The 27,253-nt window shown below is 42.2% G+C and overlaps 1 protein-coding gene across 5 annotated transcripts in view; it reads right to left on the minus strand.

Moving 5' to 3' along the window:
• Window positions 1-27,253, minus strand: part of RBFOX1 (RNA binding fox-1 homolog 1) — a 331,573-nt gene that overhangs the window by 83,289 nt on the left and 221,031 nt on the right. For all 5 annotated transcript variants that reach the window (XM_040635353.1, XM_040635351.1, XM_040635355.1 and 2 more), the window contains one exon: window positions 18,530-18,583. In XM_040635353.1, coding sequence (XP_040491287.1) covers window positions 18,530-18,583 — 54 coding nt within the window. The remainder of the gene's footprint in view (window positions 1-18,529; window positions 18,584-27,253) is intronic.

Here is a 27,253-nt window from a genome sequence, read left to right on the forward strand (position 1 = left end):
TTATTTTACCTAAAAAACATCCTCTAATTTAATTTGCAAAGTACTTATTGTATGTTCTCTTAGTACTTTGTGACCTTTTCTTAAGAGAAAGCTTTGAATTAAACAGAAACAAAGAGGCAGAGAAGAACACTGTAACCTCTACGCATTTTTTGGGCAGGGGCGAGTCATGTGTGTTTGTTTAAAAAGTAAGTCAAATGGGTAATAGGGTGCAAGCAGCAGCACGAGGAGTGTTTATAAGGTCGTTCAAAGCACCTTGTGATGCAGCTTTCTAGTGAGTCCCTTGCATTGTGTTTTCTATCCTCACCCCATCCCCCCAACATTGACCGTTTGCCTCCAGCTAGTATGAACTGTCCGCCACCATGGCCACATCCTATACTTCTCAGACTTCTGTGCCTTTGCTTATAAAGCAATTTTACTCTGATATCCAAGCTTTTGAGGGAGGAGGGGAAAGGGGGCTTTCCTCCTTATAATGTAAAGATGGCAACTGTGTTCAGTTTCTACCAGTAGCCACCACTCCCTAGCAAGGACAGACCACTCATCAGTTTCCACAGTGTCCTTTCCTATTATCCTGGAATCCTCAGAATCACTCTGAACACAGCTTCTAGGCAGTTGCTACCACCTGATTAGAGTTGGTGGACGGGATTCCTGTTCCTACCGTTAGGTTAAACCATATGACATTGACCTTTTTATGTCAAAAAGGATTGAACGTTGGGAATTTCATGGGGTCTAATTTTAAAGAAAGACCCCACCGCAATTCCTGCTGGGTCATTTAGAAGTTGCCTCTTTTCCCAGTTTCCAGGAATTGATGGATCACTCCCCCTTCTACGCTCCCATCACACTTTAAAACAAAAAACAAAAAACTCCCTAGGTGCGCCTGGGTGGCTCAGTCAGTTAAGCCTCTAACTCTTGTTCGGGGCTCAGATCTTGATCTCAGAGTCCTGAGTTCAAGCCCCGCGCAGAGTGCCACGCTGGGCATGGAGCCTACTTAAAAAAAAAAAAAAATCTCTTTCGTAGATCCTTTGCCACACTCTACTGCAACTTTCCACTTACATATTGGACTTAGCCACAATGAGCCCCCCGGGTCACAGCCAAACCCTACTCATCTATTCCCAGCCCCTAGCAAAATACCTGACTCTCGGAAGGATCAATGAATATGATTAAATTGTTATGTTTTTAAAGCCTTCTTCATTTCTATTTTCTTGGCTAAAAATAGTGCACTAATCAATCATTCTTGAGGGCACCTTCTTCTGCCCCTTCCTTGTTTATTGCTAGGGACGTCCAAGCCTAAAGTCCAGGCGCAGTTACAAGGCCTCTCTAAGGGATTCGCTTGCTTCCCCCTCTTCTCTGATTCTTTTGAGGCGGACTCAGGCAGCTTCTCATGAAATCCGAGCAGCCCGTACCTGTGCCTGGCACGAACTGGCTCCACGTGGCAGACCGAAAGTTTGGAATAATCAGAGCCTTTGCAAAGTCTGTCACACTCACTCATCAGCACCCCAAATTCCGGCACGATATCCACAGGGCCACTCCCGGGCAGGATTGGGAATCCTCCAGCTGCGAGAGGGTGAGCCAAGGTCCACGTGCGGATGGGGCATCCCAACCCTTTCTTCTTAACCGGAGACTCCCCACAGCTCTGGGGATTGTTCCTGGCCCCATGAGGGGCAGGGAGAAGCCTCAAAGGGGTGATTCCTATCACAGACAGGGAAGAGGAAGCAGCTAAACTCTGTATTCTGCGGCCAACGCTCAGGTGAGGAGACTGGACTCAAACCAACCGGAACGACGGTGCATTTGCACACCTCTGCCTTTATAGAGGATGGTTCCTCTCCCTGGAGGCCCTGCCCCTCCCCTAGATGACTCCCTTCCGGACTCGGCTGTGGCTTCTCCTCCTAGAAACCAGATCTATTTGCCTCCACCTGCCAAGTGCAGCCTCCTTCCTCTGCTTGTCTCAATTGTGTTGTAATGATCTATCGAATGAGTGTCTTCCCATGGATGCTGTGAACTCCAAGAGGTCAGGAGTCACATCTTTGTTCTCTGTCATCCCTGTGGGTCCAGGGTAGGCTGAGAGGCAGGAGGGGCCTGAGAAGAGGAACCAGAGGGTTTGGGACAGGCCGCCATGTTGCACTTGCAAGAAATAAAATTAGAACGCAAGAGGGAAAGGAAGAAGAGAAAGGCTCTTTTGAATGTCTGCTCTTCCATTTTAGTCCCGAAGAGGCAGAGTGCCAAGCCAGCCCAGGGTGAATGACTAGGCCCGTCCTGTATTTTCTGAGTTCCACCAAAATAATAAAAAAAAAATAATAAAGAAAGAAGGAAAAAAACATGTCAAAGAAACGCCCCAACTGCCTAGCAACTGGGAGTGGCTGAGTCACTTCATTAGCTCCAAGATGAAGATGAGTTAGAACACTTGGAGAAGAATGCTCTTATCTTTACTGAAATGAAAAAAAAAAAAAATTAAAGGCACAAAGAAAAACAACCACACTTTATTAATTTTCTAAGAGCCAACAGGGATTCAGGAGCACCTGCTGTGGAAGGTTCTGAGAGTGTCATGGGCTGTCTGAGCCTCCGCAAGCATCTATGTGCTGACCCAGAGTCACTTGCAAACAGCCCTTTGCTGGGGTCCAGCTTTCCCAATGTCACTAGGCCTGGTGACTCTGCAGAGGGGGCTGAGAGGAAAAATCCCACAGGCCAATGGTGAATGAATGCAGGAGGCCATTCCAGAGCTTCTCTGCCGCCAGTGCTCAGCTAAGAAAAGGTGGCCTGTGAGGGCTGCCATTCATTCCACAGTGTGTATTGGCCTCTCTCGTGTGCTAGGCACCGCGTGGGTTCTGGGGCACATCCGCTGAGCCCCCTGTGCCCTTCAAAAGAACGACATGCTGTCTTCTGTAGTACTCGAATGTTCAGGAACAAATACATACAAAAGAAAGGGAACAAAGGAATGAGTCCGAAATGACCCTCAAACCTGGGACCCTATGGTTAATTTACTTTGCTTGCTGAGATCAATAAAGTTTAAAAGTAATTTTGGCACAATTTTTATGAAACATGACTATTAGGACTGGCGAAATGTCTATTCTATATTTCTGTTACATATTGCAGTCGGAGCTAAAAATGTTTCATAGTAATAGCAATCACTACTAAAAACAGTACTTTCATTTTATACCAAAAAGATAAGTTTTCATTCAATATTTCCTCACACATTTTTACACTGCATTTGTTCCTCCCTAGTAAGAAGGGTCAGAAAGTATTAGTCCCTTTTTAGAGATGGGAAAAAATGGCACAGAACAAAGATGTGGTTTACGAAAAGCCTTATCATCAGTCAGAGGCAAATTCCGGGTGAGAAACAAAGCTATCTAGGCTCCTAGAACATGACTCACTTTATCAATGACTCCTTCTTGCTTCCATTGTTACAGAATGATTTTTTAAATGTATTTTTAAATTAGAGTAAAGACAGGAAAACTTTGGTCATAATTGAAAGAACAAGCTCTAAGCTGGTGACAAAGGGATACTTCACCGTAAGAGAAACCTGCAAATGTCTTCTTCACAGGAGTGGTACTTTCCGAAAGGGGTGCCCTCAGTCCCCCATGGGTTCTTATAATCACCTGCATCATCAGCATCACCTAGGGGATTTGTTCAACACAGAACACTGCCAGGTCCCACTCCCAGAGTTTCGGACTGATTCAATAGGTCTGGGTTGGAGCTGAGAACTTGCATTTTCAACACGCTCTCATGGTGTCAGGGGAACACACATCGAGAAACACTGGAGGAGAGCCAGTCTCCCAAACCTCAATGCTGTGAGCTCTTGCCTTCCTAAAACTGGAGGTTTTCCGAGCCTGTGAGACTTTAGGAATCCACTGGGGAGAACTGAAATGGGATGCCTTCAAAGGCTCCACTCCTAAAGAGCGTGACTCAGCTGGTCAGAAATCTGCATTTCTGATCAGCAACCCAGGTGACTGTCCTGCTCTGGATACACTTTCATTAATCCAGGCCCAAGGGCATCTCCACATCTTTGGGGAAAAAAACGTAAAAATGGCTGAATATATCTGCTTTGAGTACGTTTATGGGCAAAGAGGTACAGCCTACTTTTCATCGTTGCTATTTTGTACATCGGCAAATTTTGCCTTTCCTTTGTAGCATTTCGAACACAAAGACTAACTCCCAGTCCTAACTATCCTGCCAAACTCTCTGGAGGTGGGCTGGTCAAGAAGGTACAGAAGACCACCAACAGCATAATCTTAGCAAGACTACTCTTGGTTTCCCACCCAAAAGAAGGCCTACCCATTCCTTTCCTACTATTAATGGACTGAAATGTATACTTCACATTCATACATCAGGATGTGACTGTATTTGGAGACAGGATCTTTAAAAAGGTAATTAGGTTAATGTTAGGCCATGAGAGTAGGCCCTGATTCCACGTGACTGATGTCCTTATAAGAAGAGTAAATTACGACAGACAGAGGGAAGACCATGTGAGGATTCAGCGAGAAGACAGCGTCTACAAGTCAAGGAGAGAGGTCTCCCAAGAAACCAACCCTGCCGACCCCTTGATCTTAGACTTCCAGCTTCCAGAACTGTGAGAAAATACCTTTCTGTTGTATAAGCCCCCCAGTCTGTGGTGCTTCGGCCCTCGCAGACTAATATCCCCCCCTGCCTCCGAACGAGCTCTGCCCTGAGGATCAGTGAGGCATTGTACTGTGTGAGGGCCATAGAGGCACCAAACTTCGGTTAGACCTGGAGGTCTGGGAGATTGCCGGGTGCTACTCCCTGCCCACGGAGGTTACTGCTTCCAGTGGACACATTTATCCAAAGCCCTCATGGGTTGTGGATGCTTTTTGAGGTTATGCATTTTTGAAAATAGACCAGCATTGAGCTAATCCATGTAAGAATATTTTCACAGCTAATACTTAATGCTTTTATACATGCCTGAAAGATGAGCCTCTCTGAAGGGTTACGGTTGAGCTTTAAATACAGAGGTATTTCCACTGCGGCACAGATGTTGCAGGAAAATGTTGGATGTATATTTAATTCTTATAAAGTGAATCATGTTTTAATTGTACCAGGGGATTTCCATATTTAAAGGAGCCCTGAAGTAAATCTGTATAGAGTGTAAATGATCTCTCACTCCAATTTACGATGCAAGTTTTGATTTTCACAATAAAGAGAAATACATGATTTTGTGAGTTTTTTTCACTTTTTGACATAATTTCAGACTATATCAAAAAGTTGCAGGAATATTACAAAGAATCTCTATACAAATTCTCTCGGATTATTTGTTGTTTCAAAAATGTAATGACTGACTCTTATTCTCCTGCCTCCAAAATTTTGACTAACAGTGATTTTTACAGAAATTATTCAATTGACTTAATATGAGAGTAAACACATCAATAGTAGCAATTCCAAAAACTGCTTACTAATTACCCAAAAAGCGCCAGGCAAACCCATTCAATGTTTAATTTGGATTATCCCCTACTCTTAACCCTATAAGATAGGTACTCTCATTATATCTATTTAAAAATGAGGATCCTGAGACAGAGAGAGTTTTAGAATCTTGCCCAAAGTCACACAGATAGAAATCTAATGGTGCTGAAGGCAGATCACACCAAACAGATCCCTGGGACCCAGGGATTGAAGGCTGCTATTCCAAAGCAGGTGTAGGCAAACTACAGTCTTGGACCACTTTCTTTTTTGTATGGCCTGTGATCTAAGAATGTTTTTTACATTTCTATCTGGTTGAAAAACAATCAACAGAAGACTAATATTTAGTGACAAAGTGAAAAATCACATAAAATTCAAATTTCAGTATCTATTGGAACAGAGGCACACTTGTTCATTTATGTATTATTTCTGACTGCTTTTCTGCTGCAAGACAGAGCTGAGTAGTTACAACAGAGACCTTATTGCCCACAAAAGCTAAAATATTCACTCTCTGGACCTTTACAGAAAAGGTTTGCTGACCCCTATTGTAATGTCCCCTTTCTGTTTGGAGGATGTCAATAGTGATTGTCAGGACAGCATTAGCCCCTCCTCGGGAAGCTGTCGTAAATTATTTCAGAGGGTATCGTTTTATTAATACTTGCTAAAGTTTATTTCATTTTTTTGTTAAAAACAACCAAAAAAATTTAAAGACATGTTTTTTGACCGCTTGCCAAAAATTTCCTTCTAATTCATTGTTGTTCCAGATAACAAAACAACTAGAAAAAATTGTCCCGTAAGGTATTTGTGGAAGGCTAGCAATTTAACGACAACAAAAACAATGGAAATGTGTTTTATCTCCTTAAGGGCTGTCGCTGTTAGTATTTAGGTAAGGGCTACCCCAGAGCCTTTGCCTCTAAAATTCTAATAGGCATCGAATTACTTGGGGACCCTTCTAACATGAATGTTCTCATCTCGGAGGCCTGGGCTGGGGCATGAGAATCTGCAGTTCAATCAGCTCCCAGGGCATGCCCACGCTGCTAACGACAGTAAGATGCTAGGGCCACAAACAGCGTCAAGTTACAGCTAATATGAATGGACGGGGTCATTAAGATGCCACTGGGTGTCAGGTACTGAAACAGGTACGCTGTGCACACATTATGATTTTCTCTTCCTCATCAAATCCACAAGGAAAATAAGGCACAGAGAGAGAAAAACATGAGACAAAACTGAAATCTGAGCCAGTGTGACTCACTCACAGAGCCACGTCGGCTGATTCATGGTGATACTTGGTCCTGAGGTGTTTAAACATCCTCCCCAAACGTGGAGTGATAAATATCCACCGACCGACCCTGTTTGCACTAAGCCACATCAAACAGTTCCTCAGCTGCCTTCTGGCTGGAAACACCTGACTCTTCCAGGCTAAGGATGTTGGCTAGAACCTCATGGTCATGTTTAAGAATCTGTGATAGGGTTTTAAATCCCACCAAGGAAGCCTCTGGGCAGGATGTAGCTTCTATAGATAAGAAAATCCCGCTTGCAAGATCGCAGTAAGACAGGCAGGAAGGAAACACAGGGAGAGGAGAAACAGGGAACTCTCAAGGTCTGACAGTGCAGCTGAAAAAGTATGGGTATGGGTAATTTTTACACTTAGTTTTGTGTTCTGACCTCACTGCCTGTAAGTTTCTTCGACCTTGCACAAGTCAGTTAAGGTCCCAGACTTGGCTTTCACATCTGTAAGATGGGGTAAAAAAAATCTACTTCATTGAGAACTGTTGTAGGGATCAGATCTGTTACATGGATGGGGTTGACAATTTGTAGGTAATAAGTGATCTCGGTAATAATAATAATAATAATGGGCTAATAACTATTATTATTTTTTTGAATCTCAAAATACAGCATTTGGGGACTTATTTTGTTTCACTGTTCCTTGCTGAACTGTTGGGTTTGGCCATGTCCCGGACAGAATGCTAACCATTACAGATTTAATGGAGAACATTTTAAGATTGGAATTAATCACCAACATTTAAACTGAGGAGGTTTAATTAAATTTGAGGAGGTTTATGTCACAAGACAGATGTCTGGCTTTTGTTGAGGAAACAGGGGATGGGGCCTCATGGGTTTGGGCCCACATTCCCATGTGGCAGGGCCATTCAGGTGACAGGGAGAGGGTATTCTTCCCTGTAACTGAGATGTCCCCACCAACTGCACATTTATCTCACAGCTCATAGAGGTATTTTAATTTGAAAAGTATGATGAATAGAAAAAAAAGTAGAAATTGTGTTTTGGCTAAAATCCGTGGAGTTTACAAGTCTCTGCAAATAATCCAGAATGCTTTCCTCCCTTTCTTTCTTTCTCTCTCTCTCTCACTCTCTCCCCTCTTCCTAGGGACAAGAAACTCTGAGATATTGCAGGAGTCCAAAGATCCCTCTAGACAGGCTTCCCTTGGGCCCTCTCTTCTATTTCGCTGGCTACTACAGAACTGTATTTTAAGAGGGACTGGGAATATTTGTGGAATGGGGGTAAAGTTTCATCTTGAGTCCTCTTCCATATCCCAGATTAGGTGTAAACTCCTGACCCCACTCTTTCGGGAAGAGCAGAGAATATACTTTGACTTTGAATATCCCAAGGAGTAATCAGATACATTTGTTTAAACATGCTTCACACACACACACACACACACACACACACACACACACACCTGTGGGACGGAAGCAAACAGAATATTTCAGCGGTGAAAATGGTTTTCCAGTGACAGGGAATTAATACGGAAGGTTTCAGTCTTTACAATATCATGTATATCAAACAAACACTAGAAATGCACACATAGATTCATCTTTTTTCCCAGAGGAAATATCAGCGATATTGGGATGTTCCTGTTTTTAAAATGATACTGGGTTTAATGCAATGATAAGTGTACACTGATTAACCTTTGTGTCGGGTTTAAATGTAGAACCCATTAACTAATTTAATTTCCTCCAAAAAACAAAAAACAAACAAACAAAAAAAAACAGCCTTTGGCATTATTCTCTGAATAATCCTTGTTTAGTTTCCATAATGGTTTACTGTTTAATGAAAAACTCATTAGAATGTAGCATACGGCATAATTAATTCTGGCTGATTCTTTTGGTATAACAGCTAATGCAGATGCTGGGTTCCATTTTCCACTGGCTTTATTAATTTTTCATAAACCAATATTTCGACTGTAATGGGTTGTAACAGGTCCATGGAAGTTCTAGAAATGCATTCACTGTCACCAATGTAGTTAATTTAAGTAGGATTTTGCTATTTGTGTGATGGTTCTTCCGCACTACATTTTTAAAAGACAGCTTCACTTGATATTTGGAGAAGGAGTATCTACATATAATTAACATACGGGGTATTAAACAATATTTGGCCGATTTGTCTTTATTTACACGCAACTTAATTGGTTGGACTAGTTACGTTGAACTATAAATTTTGAAAAGAACATTAAAAGTGGGAAGTACAAGACCGTCAAAACTAAATGGTTTATAATAGAATGGCGACATAAGTTAAAATACTTTTAAAAATGAAATCATGTCATTTTTAAAGTCTCTGGTAATTTGTTTTCCTAGGAAGAGATTGGGACACTACCAGGAAAACAAGTCTGATCATAGCCTTGGTGCCGGGCACCGGTTTGGTCGTCCTGGTGACTGTCAGGAGCCGGGTCTCCGGGATGGCTGAGAAGTTGCTGATTTGGTGCCGGGCACCGGTTTGGTCGTCCTGGTGACTGTCAGGAGCCGGGTCTCCGGGATGGCTGAGAAGTTGCTGATTTGGTTGTCCCTCTTTCAGTTTTTCAGGGCTGAGTTCACATATTTCTAAGTCCTCATGATAAGACTATTATTTGTCTCCGGTGGAGATATGCATGCTAATTCATTACTGGGTGTTCTTGCTTGTTTCATTTTATTTTTTAAATATATTTTTATCAGAATTTTCAATGGTTGCCTGCCACTCAAAGGATGAAATCCACAATCCACATTCCTTTATACAGCATTGTCAGGTCTTTTGCAACTTTTCTCTAGAAGGTACCCTCTGATCTCAACAGATTGGTATTTCTCAGCTTTTGGGGGAAACCTGATTTTGCCTCAGAAATTTCTATATCCAGTGAATATCAAGCACCTGTTGTGTTTTTTTTTGTTGTTGTTTTTTTGTTTTTTGTTTTAGTACTTCTCAATGGATTCTGAAGATAAAGATTGAGAAACTCCTTTGGACTCTACCAAACTCTTCCTTACTCACCCTTACAAAGATCTTTCTTCATTTTCTTCTCAGGGGAACTCTTACTTATCCTTCAAAACCCAATGAGTACCCCCCCCCCCACATTCTTCATACAGACAGGGTTGTTAATTTTTTAGTGTTCTGGAAGGCTGGTATCATCATTTAATATACACTAAGATTATCTGTCTGTATCCTTCAATGCTCTAAGGAATTCTTGAGGGAAAAGGTGCTTCCCCCAGCTTGTGAGCAGTGCCCGATACTGTACAGGCCTTCAGCACTGTAACTCTGAGCTGAGGGAAGAATTAACAGAAGCCAGTGGTATGTGTGACTTCATACACAGCCTCTCTCTTTGGCTCTTCCTTGATGAACATGATGTGGCAGAAGGACGAGCAGCTAATCTCACGGGTTCATGCAGAATTGTGTAATTGCTAAACAGTGCAATGCTAAAAATACCTCCCCAGGATGTAAGCTGGTGGCTTTGTGTTCAGCAAATCCGGACTTTCTAAGCCAGGGTTGGTGCCGGAGGGCCCTGATTTTTACCTTTTTATGCAGTTGGGGGTGGGGCGAGGACAACTATTTCATGACCCATGAAAATTATATGAAATTTAAATGTCCGTATCCTTAAAGTTTTATTGGGACACAGCCATGCACACTCATTTATGCGTTGTCTGCGGTTACTCCTGCATTACAGGGGCAGAGGTGAGTGGTTGCGGGCGACTGTAGGCCCACACAGTTGAACCTATTCACGAACTGGCCCTTTACTGAAATTTGCAGACCTCTGCTCGAAGTGAAAGATACATACATTTTTTTCCACTTTCATAACTGAATCCAGCTTGATCTTTTCCCTAGAACCAACAAAGCACAGTGGTATGTCTTGTCTTATACCACTCTCCCCCTCTTCACCACTACCATCATGACCACGAATATATATTCTGAGCTTGCCATCTTCTTCTCCTTCTGCTTCTTCTCCTTCTTACTCTTCTCCCTCTCCTTCTCTTCCTTCTTCTGTTATGCAGGAGGCCTGGGCTGCTCAAACCCTGCATGTTCCTCTGGAAAGTTTGCCTTCTTGGACAGCTCCTGGCAGATGAGTTCTAAACCCTTGGAATATTCTACCTGATAAAACTGTTTTTGGAAGCCTGAGGCCTTGGGCCGTACAGTGCCAGTTTGATAAGATGGTTTACATTAGCAATGTGATTCATGGTGAATGCTTACTTTTGCTCTTTGGGCTAAGGTTTCAGTAGCTGAGGTCAGTCGCTCGGGGGCTCTGTGTCCCTGGGACCACCTCCTAGGAAGCAGACTGATGCCTGGTGGGCGACACTTTGTGTGTGTTGTCTGACACCGTTTTCAGTAAAGTTAAGCACATCGTATACTTAACCTGGAGGGCACACCCAGAAGCTTCTGCCTGGTTCCTTCTGGATTCCATCTCATGTGCTCTTCCCCTTTGCTGATTTTTAATCTGTATCGCTTTGTAAAACTCAGAACTGTGACTATGAGAGCCTTTCTGAGTCCCGGGAGCGCATCCAACTGGACACAGACACTGGGGAAGGTCTTGCGGACCCCCGACACAGCTCTGCCGCAGAACATCGGGTCTTATGCTCTTCCCTTCTGGAGTCAAAAATCACGGAGTAATGCTGAGAAGACGGAACATCTGGACGGATGTCTCTCTTTAAGTTCTTGGATTGCCTGTGATGACTACAGACGCTTATCCACCTTGAGCAGGAGCCATCGACAGGGCTTGGCGTGTTTATTAATGTGCTTCTGTCAGAAGGGGGGTTCTCAGCCTCAGCCTTATCAACATGTTAAGCCAGATTATTCTCTGTGGTGCGGGCTGTCCTGTGCATTGTGGGATGTTTGGCAGCACCCTTGGCCTCCACCCTGTAGAGGCCCGTAGTGAACAATCCCATGGCCCCCAAGATCTGATCATGGAAAATGTCTCCAGAAGTCGCCCAATTCCCCTGGGGTGTAAAATTACTCCCAGTTAAGAACCATGAATCCAAGATATTGGATTAATTAAATGCATGTGTGTGGGAGGCAACTTGTAATAAAATGGAATGGGCTTTGGAATCACAGAGACTGGTTTTGGACCCAGCTCTTTAACTTTTCAAATCAGCAACCTTGGGCAACATAATATCACTAGAATTCTAATTTATCTGCAAAATGAGGAAAATGACACTTATGCTCCAAAGTTATAACCTCTGTAAACATGCGATGGTCCCCACATGGAGTCCAGCACGCGGCAGAAAATACTACGTGCCAAGATATTTTCATTAATTATCTTTATCCTCTATGACCTCCAGGATAGAAGACATGGCAGGCATGTCCCAGTCTCGTCCTACTGAGGAAGCTGCACAGCAAAGTGATGGAAAGCGTGGGCTTTGAGGTTAGAAAAAAGACGTTTATATAATAAACTGATTTTTCACATACTAGCTCTGTGATATGAGGGAGGAGACAAACTGCAGAAAGCCTTGGTTTCCTCATTTCTATAATGAAGAGAATGTTGTAACATTTTCATGAGGATCTGACGAGATGCAAAGCGTGTTGCACAGTGCCTGGCACAAAGTCAGCACCCAGAGTGGCTTACTGTTGCTGATGGTTTCAGTTGTTCATGAATGAATGATGGCAGTCCAGAACTTTCCCTGTGAAACCGATCCAGAACCAAATATTCGAACCTTGTCTTTCTCCCCTGGTACAGAAGTGGGGCTTCTCCTACAAGGGCTGTCCCGTCCCTTCCTGCTTTGGGGGAGCTCTCCTTGGTAGGCTTTCCACGCAATAGAATGGCAACTAATTTATTGAGGCAGTGCAGTTTTTAGCACATAATCGAGTTCTGATCCTATTTGAAGATCAAAATCCCCCAAAGGTTCCATCGAAGCTGAGCTGCATTCCCTCCGTGGGGCAGGGAAGGACACAGATAAAAATTAAGGCCAAATGTGGGCAGGGATGGAGTGAAATCTGATAAGACAGATGGGGAAAGGAGACGCGAGAAGGAAAGTGAATTGCAACCAAAAGGGGAGGCGAAGGTAAACAGATGTACGAGATAAAGTCTTTGAAGTGGAACATTTCTAGGCTGAAAATCCTTTGCTTGGGGACTTAAATCTGGACTCTTCTGTTCCAGTTCACTGAAGTGCACTGCATTTGAATCTGGCAGATGTGTAAATTATACAAAACACTACAGAGCCAAAGGTCACTGCTCCTGAGGAGCCATCACTCTGCGTCCAGTCGAAGCCGGTCCTCTGGGTGGATATGGGCAGTGTTCGCGCCTCGAGGGGTGCCTGAATATTTGCTGCTTTGAGGGGCTCTGAGTGGTAACAAGTACCTTTCAGACCCACATTACATTCTTTCAGGGTACTAAGGCAGTCACCCCGAACGCATGCTTTGTATACCAGGATTTGGGAACATCATCCCAAGCCCAACCCAAAGTCTAGGACGGTGGCCAATAAAAGGAAAGCAGCCTGTGTCAGGGACCCCAGTTATCACAGGTTCTGACAATCTCACTCTTTTTCAGATGCTATTGTATCCAAATTGCAGGAAGGGAATTGGAAAGAAGTCCATCCAAAAGTGCGGCTAAAGGTCATTCTCTTAACTGTAATGGACTCAATGAAGTGAAATGGGGGAGCGACTGGGAGGGAGACAGACATCTACCTTCCTTTGACTCAATTCTTAGATGAATCATGGTTCACAGTGGCCAAAAGCCCATAGAAAACCAATACCTCTGTACGGGTAATCCAAGGTCAAATACAGCTGCCCTTTCGAGATAAGCAATCACAGAGTGCTACATCCCTCCTCTTCATTTTTAAACTTTATATTGAGATCCCAATCCAGTCCCCCATCACCCAGCCTGGTTTCAAGGCCTGTGGTCCGTGGCCAGGTTTTTACCGAGGTGGACATAATCAATCTGGCTGACTTCAGTCATCACACTAATCTCATAGTTTTATTTTACTTTACACTCTATAAAGTTCTTTTACACTCATTACCTTATCTGATTCTCCCTATCAGCCCAGGATAACCTAGTTTTAAGACCCGGCCACCTTTCATATGTGACTTTGCTGCCAGGTATCCTTCTTTTTGTACTTCCCCCACCCCCTTGAAACCAGAAATGTTTATTTTTAGGAGGAAAATCCAATTAAGGACCCCCTTCTTCTTCTCCCCACTGAAAAGAACCCTACTACTAATAATAGCTTTGCCAGACTACTGTTCCTCCCCATCTTCAAGGTTTTCAAGTTGATTTACTCTGCATCTCTCTACTTTTGTCTTGAATTGTGTGTTTGTTGTCGTCGGGACCTCACTGTATCTTAGATCTGCATTGCATTGGTAGATCTTTTCCTTTCCCTATTGATCATGACTCGTGGCGTAATTTACCTCAATTCCAATTTTCTTTTGCAGGCGGGGTGCTCTCCATCCACGGAAGTGAGTTATGTCTGTTCAAGTGGTGCATCTTATGAATCTTGTTAAGCTTTGCCGCCTTATAGCCCTACTGATGGAATATTTAATCACAGAAATGAGTTGGCAGATATGATATACAGCGTGAGGGAGCTTTGCAGCCATCTTACTGGCAATTGAGAAACGGATGGATTTGCCATTTGTCAGTCCCATGTCGACAACTGTGTATAACCTTCCGTTATTTATTTTTATTTTGTTTTACTCATGTATGAAGATTAAAGATGCTTGATTTCCATCAACAGTTTCATTGGCTAGCTATCATGATTCTCCCTAAAAGACACCACTGTTTCTTTTCATCTTTTTATTAGATGGCAGTGGAACTTTTCACAATGAAGGGGGAGCGGTAAGAACCCCCTTTGAGGCCTCCTCATTGAGATTCTTAGAAACACTATTTCTAATTATACTAAGTAACCTGAAGCATGCTACTGGGAACAGACATTTGCAGATACTGTACTTTTCTTTATTGCCTTCAAATTTTTAAGAAGGTCTGAAATGGAATGGTCTCAGGCCCTGGCTTTGAGATCCACCTGGACATTTTTTTTAATTGACTTATCAATCATCTATCTTGAGACTAAGCCCCAAGGAGCCAGAAGATGATTAGATGTAGGCAAAATAATCAATGCCATGTAGCTTTGTAGGAAAACACCCACTCGTCTTTGGAGAAGATTTACGTGGGTTCATGGGATGTGTTGATTTATGCGTATCTGTTTCTGGACACTGGTGTTGGGTAAGCATTCTTCTGGGTAGAACTCGGTAAGGGTTCAGAAAAACCACCCAAAATGAAAGGCCTTTCATAACAGCTTTGTAAATGCTTCCCCTGGAATGTGTGCGCGAGGGAGAGTGTGCGTCATAATTTATCAAAGCAAATTAATACTGTTCAGCTAGTAATTAAAGATCCTCATTAAGAGGTGCTCCTGCCCTCTCCACCCCCACCCCGCGTTAGCAATAAAAATGCATTCAGGGCGTCAAGAGGTTATATACGAAAATCAATAACCTGCCATTTTATAATTAAAGAGAAAATAAATGTTAGGGAAAGTCCACTAAATTAGGAAAATTACCTTTAGGAGAGATTGAAAATATTGATTTTAATTTACAAAATATGTGAACTTTTCATGCCCCGTTCTGAGAGACAATTGAGGCTGGGTTGTTAATTCTGCATAAGCTTCAGAAAATCGATAATTATACTATGGGAATATTATGATATTTGTCATTAATACAAAATCTTATATATAGGAGTGCCTAATAAGCCTGGCTTTCTATCTCAGGCAGATACAGGGCTGGCCTGCTAAAAATCCACAGCAAATCAATGACAAGGTCTTCATTTCAGCTTTGATGCCCATTCGAAATTGCAAGATAAATCCAGACTGTGTTTATAGTTGGGGAAATCCAAGAAGCCCCCTAAATCCTTAGTCATGGACATTCCAATGGATGACATTAGTAATTACACCTCCACAGTGAAATGAATATATGAAATGTCCACATTCGCATATATGCACTCCATCCACATAGGTGCCTTGACTTTCGATTTAAGCTAGCTCGATTCTCAGTGTTTATGGGTCTTCAAATATTTCAAAGGAATTTCTGCATATCACGAGCTCTGTTTACCTACATACACAGATAATTTAGGCAAAAAGGAAAGGGTTCTGATTAGGATAGCCCATACATTGGCAACACGAACATATACATACAGATTTTTCCAGTAACACTTATTTACTCATGCCCCATTTTTTGTTTAGATTTAAGTTGATCAGAGCATCTCACAGAAATAATTATTTAGTTGTCCAGAATCCTTAAAACTGTCCCTGACACAGCCAGTTAACTCGTTTGAATATGGAGGAGGTGGAGGGGGGGCGGGGGTAGCAGCGTTGGTGGTGGTTGGAAAAATCCAAAATTATCTTACTCGTCTTCTTTAATTTGACTGGCTTAGACATAGGACAGTAGCCTGATCTACCATCATAGGACACAGTCAATAAGAAATACGACTTTAAATATTCACAAAAAATAAAGAGGCAGTATATAACCCAGTTGTAAAGAATACAGGCTCTCGATTTCAAAATCTAGCCAATTTATTACCTGCTTGAAATCTTAGCCGTTTAGTGCTAAGGGACTCTGCGTACCTTAGTTTTCTCATCTGGAAAACTGCCATGAGGATTTAAATACATTAATTTAGGTGAAGTGCTTAGAACTGTGCCTGGCCACAGATAATACTCAGTAAATATTAATCTTTATTTTAACTTATTCTTTCCCGATAGTCCCATGATCTAACTTCTGCAGCTGGGCTCAGGGCTAATCTGAATGGCTGCTCTAACGTTCTAAAAGTCACACAGATTAATTTATTCTTGTATATACAAGTCAGTTTGAATGGTCTCTTCTGTCTTAATGTCCTCTTGAACACCCACAGATATGCGTATAGGTTGGAAATCACACGTAAAGGGGATTCTCTCGGTTGCTCGAGCCAGATGACCAGCAACTACACGGCAGGGGACCAGAAACATGTCCTTCCTCTCACTATCCCAAGTGACACATTTATACCCTACCCCTCATCAGATGGCTTCCTGCTTCTTGTCCTTGACCCATTAATCCGGGGAGAAACCATGCACGTAGCCAGGCGTGTACACCTGCAGAGAATGTGCCAGCTCGTTTTCCCAGCTACCCCATTTCACTGGGTGACGCCTGCGGATGCATGGGAGCTGCTGGCTGGCCTCCTCCAAGCCTTTTTGAGGGATGTGCTTCTTTGCAGCTTTGGACAAGGATGTACCCCAGCAATATCTGTGCCCCTAAACAGACTGCCTTACCCCGATCCCAGAAGTTAACTTCCCCCAAATGGACAAGCTGAGAACAGAAAGACTAGTGCTCTCATGTATTAAGAAAAGAAATCTCTAAGTTTAGTGGTTTACTCAGAATTCAGCACAGTCAGTTCTCCGTTAATTTTCCCTTTATGGCAGAGAGGTGGAACGTTAATTTATTTTTATTTGCCCAGCGTTTATGTGGTGCTGGCTGTGCACCAGTCTTCATATATTAACCCATTTAATTCTAAGCACCTGTGAGTTTGTTACTATTATCATCTCCCATTTAACAGATGAAGACACTGAGGCACAGAGAGGTTAAGTAACTTGCCTAGAATCACACAGCTGGCAAGTGGGGGGGGGGCAGGATCTGAACCGGGGTTGTCCGAATACAGTGTTTGTGTTCCTCACTTTGCTAAGTGTCCTCTCGGGAGGTGGGTTCTACCATATAATCATGGAAAGCCTTACAGCGAAGACTTTCCTGCCCCAGAAGAGTCAACGCAACACCTTCACAGTCATAGACTCGCAGGACTTAACCCAGGCTTGTGGTAAAACTCACATGCGAAGAACAAACATCGCCTATCTGAAATCCAGCTCTTAGCTATCACATTGGGCTTCCCAGATTTACCATTTTTTTCTTGGTCGAGTTGGCTACTCTGCTCGAGTAGCCATCCGAGTGTCCTATGCTCCTGTCATACGCTAGGGTTGATCCATGATTAGGAAAACGACAGATGGCATCCCAGAAGGGACCAAGCAAGGGGTAGGACTTACCGTGAAGGGGTCACCGAGTGGATCTAGACCAACTGGTCATTTACTTCTACATATTAAAGAGCAAGGGTCCCATCAAAGAAAGAGTTCTTTTCAATCCCCACGTGGCAAATCTACTGAAGTTCTAAGGTGTTAACCGCAGCCTTGTTCATGAACAAGGGGCTAACAGGCAGAAGGGACACACCTAGCAGAGCCGAGAGCTCCGCCACTGTTGTTTCTGGGTTACCCTCTCCCAAAATGTGATGGACAAGTTTTCTACACGGATTTCCTGATCGACCGGGAGTTGGCGGGTAGCAGGGAAGGGGTGAGGGGAGAGACCTACCCTGGAAGGCAGAGCAAAGAGACATGGAATTGCTAAGGAAGACTGATTAACGGAGAGAGAAAGAAAGACCACTTTGTTGTTTTTTTGGGGGGAGGGTTGTTGTTGTTTTTGTTTTTTTCTCATTTTCTAAATAATCCTTCTCTTGGCAATTTCAACTCACTGCCACATTACTGGAATAAATGAGCCAACTCTCTGCTTTGCCAGGAAGAAAGAGAGGCAACCCCACATGGAAATATATGTCTAAAAAACACATCCAGGCAGATTGAAATAAAATGGGCATGAACGGCTCTACATTTGTTCCATATGCCCTCGAACAAAGTCTCAGTGCTTTTTTGAGGCAAAATCAATGTAAAACATCATAAGGAGCAATGGCTCCACGCGTACCGCACAGTGTAACGCGCATACACGATTCCCCTTTACTTCTGAAGGGGTTTTAAACACTTTTGGTTTTGTTTAAAAAAAAAAATCCTTCAGAACTTCTTAGGAGAGGGATTTACGTGGTTTACGAAACCTGTTCTTTACTGGCAGGCAAAACACATTTAGAACAGATGAAGAAGTCATGCAAAGAGGAACTATTTACCTGCATAGAATTCGGGGCTGTAGACCGCACCCACAACTGGATTCAATTTCCAGCCTTAAAACAAATACACAAAAACATTATTATCACACTTGGTTCAACAACTCATAGCACTGCAAGTGAAGCACAAATCAAAGGGGTTGTTGCATTTTTTAATGTTATATTTAGAGGCTATATAGTTTGGGAATGCATAGAAATGATTTGAAACCTTTACCTGGAAAAACAGATTAATGCTTTTGATTTGCTGCAAACACAAGTTAATAGTATGGAAACTACTGACCAGCTACAGGTGAACTTTTTGAAAATGATCTGGTAATTAATTTTCTCCCACATCAATATTTTCTAGACCCACCATAATAATTTCAATTCTTTTGTCTTCTTCCATGGATCACCGCTAGATAATCCATCGTATGTCCCTTCATGTTAAGTTCACAAAAATTCGAAAGCTCACATAAACAGAATTCTTTGCGGCAACATATTCTGGTAATTGTCATTCCTAATTATGACCCAGAGAATTCTGAAGTGCTTTTTACATCCCAAAGAAAATGACATTTATCCACTAGAGATTGAGTGTGGAATACATTTCAGCGCATTCAGGAACCATAAAAATTCTTAATCAATGCATGATATCTAAGGTAACTTTCAAACAACCTGTATATAAGATTAACAGAATCCTATAATTTTCCCAGTGTTCTGGATGGAGCACTTTCTGTAAAATGAATCCTGGCCCCTTAGGAACTTTTACTCAAGAAAAGAGCATACAAGAATATTTGCAAATCGAGAAGCTGTGCACATTGCATACCCATCGGGCACCATTTAGGGAACAACCTCCAAAGAATGGTCACGTTTTAGGATTTGGTGATTATCTCCTGCTCCTGGCGGTAAGTTTTTATGAAAACATCCATTATATAGAGTTCCTGAAAGACAAAGAAGGGCAGGCATGCTGCCTTTTATAGAAGACCTCGTGTCCCTGGGCTAAAGATCAAACACCAGAGATCCTTTAACATATGCTTCTGAGATACAGCAATGGTAAAAGTTGGGATGCGAGCGAAGGTATTTCTGATGAGGAGAACCCTTCCCAGAATGGAGAGGTAGGACATCCTATCACCTGCTCTAAGTGATGCACTTTTAAGAACAGCCAAGAGGTGGCCACAATCTACTGATCCTCTAAGGAAGACAGAGGCTCAACATCTCAATAGTAGGACCTGGATGAACCAAAGAACTTTCTAGAATTTTCTAAGAAATTTTTGTTTCTAAGAACTTTCATCCAACTTGAATGAGCTAGCTAGTTTACAGCCCCCAGGCTGGTCTTAGGATAGGAATTTTCAAAGCGCTATGCTTGCATACCTGGGAGGCTTATTAATGGAAGCGTCTGGCCCCATTTTAGATCACCAGAAAGAGACATAAAATTCTGAGATGTGTTGTCCCAATGGTTTCTGAAACTTCACACTGACACCTTCCTCTCTTATATTAACCACATCTTGTCATAACGGAATTTTTATATGATATAAAAATAAAAATTACCTGGCACATTTCAGAAAATGTGCTTTATGAATGTGGAAAATGACTTCACTTTGACCAACTGAAATTCTACTATTTCCTAAAAAAAGAAAATACCCAATTTCTGGGGATCTGTGGACAAATGTCCACATTTCAGGTCCTTGGAATCAAACAGAAAATAGAGCAAACTGGTTGAAAATAAAGCTTCAGGATTATCTGGACATATTTAATGTTCTTCCCTAGTACTCCACAGAAATCTAGAGTTTGTGAACAAGGTATACAAGGACCCATATTAACTGAATAATTAAGTTATGAATTTATCACTCATTTTCTTCATCCCTCTACTCTCCGTCTTATACCCTGCTCATGTCCCTACCTTCTACTGGTGGTGGAGAAGGGTCTTTTTGTCACTATTGAAATAAGATTTTGTTTTTTGTATACATCCTCACTAGCTCCCTTAAATACTTCCTTTTCACACAAGACTGGGACATACCATTCACTGAATGGGGACCCATTGATTAATTTTGATGGAACTCTCAAAGACTGTAAGTTATGCCAATGGTCTTTCATTTTCTCAAAGAAATAGATTTCTCAGAGGTATCTGAAATTATGTTTTTCTCATCTGTCTTTATTCTCCTCATTTCCTTGAAGCCTTCTATCTATATCTATATATCTATAACTATATCTATCTACCTATCCATTGATTCATCTATCTATCCATTGATTGATCTATCCATCTATCTATCATCATTTATCTCTATACTCTTTCTCATCTATTCATCTATCTACCTATCATTCAATTGATTGATTAATCAGCTCTTGACAAAATTTACTTGATGTTATTTAAGACCTCCAGTGTCTTCTCAGGGCAGGTTACTTACTTAATGCCATTGTCTATCTATTCACCAATTACCTACCAGTTTACCATGTCTATTCATGGAAAACTTTCACTCAATATGTAAACAATACTCTCTCTATTAGGAAATACATGCTATCTCATGTCTGTCAGTATTAATTGAGAAAGGTCATTGATAAGGTCTCCTTCACGAGAAACCAACTCGGAATCTGTGAGCAGCAAAATGAAATGTCATGGGAACATCATTGCAGGTTTTGCCCTGAGGCCCGTCATTGGTCCTAGGGAAAACGAAGACCTTCCTAATCCACACCACAGGCATGACAACCCAACTTCTTACACCTCCTTCCTTCTCTGCAGCCTGCTCCTCACCCAGTCTCCCCACTTCAGCAAATGGCATCTCTCATCTGCTTGGCTCCTCAAAGCAAACTTCTTGATAAATAATTCCTTGATTCTCCCATTACCCTTATACTCTATGTACGGTCCCACTAGCGAATCCTGTTGGTTCGACTTTGAAAGACATTTCCATGGTCTCAACTTCTATTCCTCTCCATTGGCACCATCCCAGGTCAAGACACTTCTATTTCTCACCTGGATGAGACCACAGCAGCAATGATCTAACACACTCCATCTCCCCCCACTCCTCTTCTTCCTCCCTGTACCCAATGTATTCCTAGTGGCCAAGCCCATTTTAAACGAGTGGATCAGATATGCCATTCTGCTACTCAAAATTCAACAGCTTCCTTCTGAACTTAGAAGATACAAACTCTAACCTTGACCCACAAGACCACACAACCTAACCCCTGTCTATTTATTTCATAGCGTGGTTTCCTTCTCTGTAAACTACAATGACACTATGATTTTAAATCTTTATAAAACCATCCAAGATCATTCTAGATCAATGTAGATCCACTGTTCCCTGTGCTTGCAGAACTCTGCCCAGCTCCTGACAAAGCTGACCTGATATTATGCAGGTCTCCAGTGTCTTCCCAGGGCAGAGTACTCAATGCCACCTCCTTCCCCTTGAGCTATACCCTGATTCAATTCCCTGTTTTGTTTTCTGCATAGCTGTTAACACTACCGGGGTTTATCCTTTTTCTTTCCTTCTTTTAATTGTTTTTATAACCATTTTCCTTCATTAAAATTAATGGTAAAGTGAACAGGACTGCTGTCCAATGTGAATTCCCAGCACCTAAAACTACATTTGGCAAATAGTCAGTGCTCCATAAATCTTGACTTAGTTTTGCTCTAAAGGAACAAAGGAATAGAGTTTTTCTAATGGGCTCATTCTGTTTTGGCCAGGATTCTATCTCCTTACAACCTCCAGTGACCTGCTTCCTGATATACATCTAGTAAAGAAGGACTCTGTTGGGGTGACTGTCTTCAAGGCAGAGGAAATAAGGATCCAGACCTTCAGAATCACCCCTGCTCAGCCTTACAGAGCTCATGCAGGCTTATGTAAATGTATGCAAATCACATGCAAATAACCCCCTAGTCCCTGTGACTCCCTCCAGTATCTGGAAGAGACCCTTGGGATAACCATGCTGGAGACAGGAGCCTACACTGTCAGGAAGGTGGACAAAATGATCCCCATTTTAAGTTCCCAGGCAGTCTGTGTACATCCTCGGGCCTTGCAAATTCAGAGATTTTGATCAAGGCCATTAAGCCGAACAATGAGGCTTACAACAAAAGAGAACAGCTGATAAAGTCCACTGCTCCCAGCCTCTCAGGGCCGCCCATACAATGAGGCAATGGAGCAGAGACCAGACACAGGAGCTGTGTAGAGAGACCCCTCTGTGGCTGGGTCTCAGGCGGCTGCACCCAAATCAGCACTCCCCTCCTCAATCAAATTTAGCTTCTCAAAGATCATCTGCCAGCCGGCTGTAGAAAAACACTGCACAAGCTTGCTGGTGTTAACTACGGCTGTATTAGATGTTAAAAGGCAAGTCTGAATGTGCACACAAAAATTCGGCACATGTCTTCTCTAGGGCTTTGCTGGCTTGGATATCAAAGAAACACATTCGAGAAAGTACCCTTAAATACACCACAGGGGTTTCAAGAACTGCGTGCCAATGCTTTCTAAAAACATCTACTGAGGATGCCAGGGACCTGGTAGCTGAAATGGGCATAAGCCAACACCCAAAATGAAAAGTTAGTTGCACGATGTATTTGGTTCACCCACTATGTTTTTTTGCAACATATATTCATGGCCAACATTCAGATGTCATTACAATACAGGATCTCCGGTTTTCTGGAAAGTTCAGTAAAAATAGCCAGCTTTAGATTACGAATCCCACAGAGACCAATCAGCTGTGGACCACTCCATTTAACCACCAGTTAGCTGCAGACACCCCTGCTCCCTATTGTATGCCTGGCTTAGAGGCCAAATGCCAGCAATCTTTTGTTATCCTGTCCTGCTTTTTCTTCTGGTAGAGAAATATTTTGCTTTTCCTTGTATGAAAATGAAAATAGTTTAAGAAGAATGTGAGTCTTTCAGACCCTCTCTGTTTGCTTGTCGATTTTACCTGCCTAGCCTCTGCTGGCATCTGAATATTTGATTCTGAAATTATATGTCTATCAGGGAATTCAACTTACTAGCAAAAAAGAAACAAGATGACTACTTGTTATTGAGATTATTGTGTAGTTAAATTTTTAGGGCATTTTGTACGCCTGGTCCTGTGTCGAGTACTCAACTCTGTAAGAAGCACAAATACCCTAGAGAGTAGGTCCCATTATAACTCAGTCTCCACTTAAGAACACTGGCGTGTGGAGGGTTTAAACCACTTGCCTGTAATTCAACAGCCAGTGAAAGGCAGAGCTGTTACAAACTCTACTTCTCTCTCTATAGTCTTGGAGTTTTTGGTCCAACTGTTATCCCTCCTAAGCTATCGGAGAAAAAAAAAGATCCACATCCAACATCCGCTTCTCCGACATCCAGGGAATCCCTGACCAGCTGGTTCTCAACTTGTTTTGCACAACAAACATTTGATCTGCAGTGAGAACAATGAGCCCCGGTTCTGGTCTGAGGACTGCTGTCCTCAGGAGGATTCAGCAATACTGAAGGAGCCCAGCTCCCTCTTTGGGAAGCTCTCTGATGGATAGTGTTTGCAGACCCCTGGCTGTCACTCTACAGTCTTCTCTTATGTCCAAGTTCGAATGTCCTAGGAAATATAATGTCATGATGATGGTATAGCAGAACCTGCTTGTGCTTAGGGTCTGGCCTTACTCGTCACTGGAAATTTGGTGGCTGGTTAAGCTCTTGTTGGACATGTGACTGAAGGAATGCATGAATGTGATGGTGGCACCGACAGTGACATTTCACCATGTGAAGATGACCTCAAAATGTGATGACTCTGGGAAGGTGTATTTGCTGATGGGTAAGTTGGTAACTATAACTTTTCTCATTTTGATGTGACTTCATGGGTCCTGACTTATCTTCTCTTCCCCACCCCCAGCTTTATTGAGGTATAAGTGACAACTAAAATTTGTATATTTAAGGTGTACAACTTGTTGATTTGATATTACATATACACTGCAAGATACCACCACAATCAAGGTAATTTACATATCCGTCATCTCACACAGTAACTTCCTTTCCTTTCTTTTCCTCTCTCTTCCTTCCTTCCTTCCTTCCTTCCTTCCTTCCTTCCTTCCTTCCTTTTTCTCTGCCTTCTTCTCTTTCTTTCTTTCTTTGATGATAATATCCCCTCTTAACATAGTCACTCTTGTCAAAGATCTGAGAGGGCACCATATCTTTTGTTGTATTGCAATTTATTGGAAAGGTTATTTGTAGTGATGATACTCACAAATTATGGACTGGAAAAGCCTTGAGAACTGCTTTTCTTTGAATACCAAAAGTCTCCACAATGGCTTCTACAGAATCCAGCTGTTTTATGTAGTTGGCATTTGTATTTGTTTCTTAAGCCAGTTCTGCTGTGACTGTCCATCCACCCCTTGGGTCTCATACTCAGTCCATGTCACAGGATAAGCCCCTAAGTGCCCCCTTTCAGGTACATGGATGAGGAACCCACACGACTTATTCCCTGAAACTCAGAATGCATGGCTACCTGGAATGGGACGTGGGATATCTATGCCACATAAACAGGCATTTGGGGCTGAAAATTTAGTAATCCTTTTGTTATTGTGGTTGGTTGCCATTGTGTGCAGGTCTGTAAGATGATGGAGCGGAAGCGATGTTCTTGCATTCACACAAGCATGGCCAACAAGGTTTGTTACTCCAGAATAAAAGGGAAAGACTTCACTAAAGACTTCATCTCTTCCAGCCTCGGGTTTTGCCTCTTTAAAATAGGGATAAGTATGTCCTCTTTGTAGGACTTCATGTGGGCCCAGTGCATTTAAAATGTTTAGCATGATGCCACACGGTCAGTGTTCCAGAAATGTTGGCTATTAATGGATGGGCTTTGAATTCTGTCCCCAAATTCTGCTGGGCTAGTATTCAACCTCTGGGTAGGACATTGATCAATAACTCCTTCTTTAAAATAAACATGCATCCATATGGCTTAAGGAATCATATTTGGCTTCCCTTGCTTCATCTTCTCACACCAACAGCACGCCTGAGCACCTATGCCCGTGCATGATAGCTCTCACGAGGGCACGCACGTGCACACACACCCACACAGCTGCTACTTCATAATTAAAGGAAATGCCCCCTAGTCGGGTTGATGTCATCACATATTAACTCTGGCTAGTTGCAGAGCTATTGTTTTTACCCAGGTAGAAAGGCTTCATGACACAGAAATCACTTTGTTTCATTTCAGCAATGGGCATTCAAACCCTGTTGTGGAAAATTTCTATACTGTGTAAGGCCACGACTCGGGTTGTTGGAGCTGGAAAAATGGGTCAACAGAATAAATAATTCTTCTGATCTTTCAAGGTGAGCCCTGTTACATTGAGGGTATATCTCTGTTTAATGGTGCCCCCTTTACAAATAAGAAGAGACTGACTTAGCCAAATGGGTAGTCGCTGGCGCAAGAAAAAATAAAAAGAAAAACAAAACTACTAAATGCTAATATTACTGTTCAGAACAACACCACAAAATTTAAATGTCAATCGGTATGGGAGGAAGGTAAGATGAAACCCATATATTGGGACGCCTGGGTGGCTTGGTCAGTGAAGTGTCTACCTTCACCTCAGGTTATGATCCCAGGTCCTGGGATCGAGTCCCACATCGGGCTCCCTGCTCAGTGGGGACCCTGCTTCTCCCTCTGCCTGCCACTCCCCCTGCTTATGCTCACTCTCTCACTCACTCTGTCTCTTAAATAAATAAAATCTTAAAAAAAAACAAACAGAATAAACCCATATACCCATTTCATAGAATGTTATGTAACCACTGAAAAGAATGAATTTAGTCTGTATGTATTAACACTGAAAGAACTCCATATTGATATATAAGCCAATTAAAAATGATGTGCACACCATGACATCATTTATATAAAAAGCATGTACATGATACTGTGAATACTACAAATACTTACTTATTACATATATATGCATAAAAATGCAAAGTTAAAGTAGACAATAATCTATAATGGTGGTGTCCTCTGAGGGGGAGGCTAGGACACCAAGCTGGCAGGGGCATTATTCAAAATATATTTAACCTTTTCTTTAATGTTTCTTTCTTTTTTCTTTCTTTCTTTCTTTTTTTTTTTTTTTTAAAGATTTCATTTATTTATTTGACAGAGAGAGAGGCAGCAAGAGAGGGAACACAAGCAGGGGGAGTAGGAGAGGGAGAAGCAGGCTTCCCGCTGAGCAGGGAGCCCGATGTGGGGGCTCAATCCCAGGACCCTGGGATCATGACCTGAGCTGAAGGCAGACACTTAATGACTGAAGCACCCAGGGGCCCCTCTTTCTTTTATTTTGAATGAGTCTGTATTTCCATGTTTCACATGTAATTAAATATTAAAAATGGAAAATTTCATACATTTTCCTTTATTACAGTAATATATTATTTTTGAAAACCTACAAAACAAAGGAAAAACATCTTCCAGTCCTACAGTTCAACTGAACCATTAGCATTTTGAAGCAATGCCTTCCATAATTTAGTTGAAATCACACCATACTTCTTCATCTTAAAATTTTTCATTCATTAGGGGGCCCTGCAGAGTCCTCATCTCGCTCATTTTAATGGGTATACTATTTCACTTAGTGTATACACTTTAACCTACTGCATTACATTCTTCCTGGCTTTTTGGTACAATTAAGTATGTGATTAGCATATTGGCAGCTCCCCCCGAACCTCATATATCTTAAGAGAGATGCATTCTGAGAAGGATTAAAGAATCAAAAAGGTAGAACACTTTCAACGCTTGTTGTACACGTGAATTCTTTCCATGGGGAGTTTTGAGACAGCTTCG

The sequence above is a fragment of the Ursus maritimus genome, unplaced genomic scaffold, assembly GCF_017311325.1.
Source record: "Ursus maritimus isolate PB19 unplaced genomic scaffold, ASM1731132v1 scaffold_2, whole genome shotgun sequence".
NCBI lineage: Eukaryota > Metazoa > Chordata > Mammalia > Carnivora > Ursidae > Ursus > Ursus maritimus.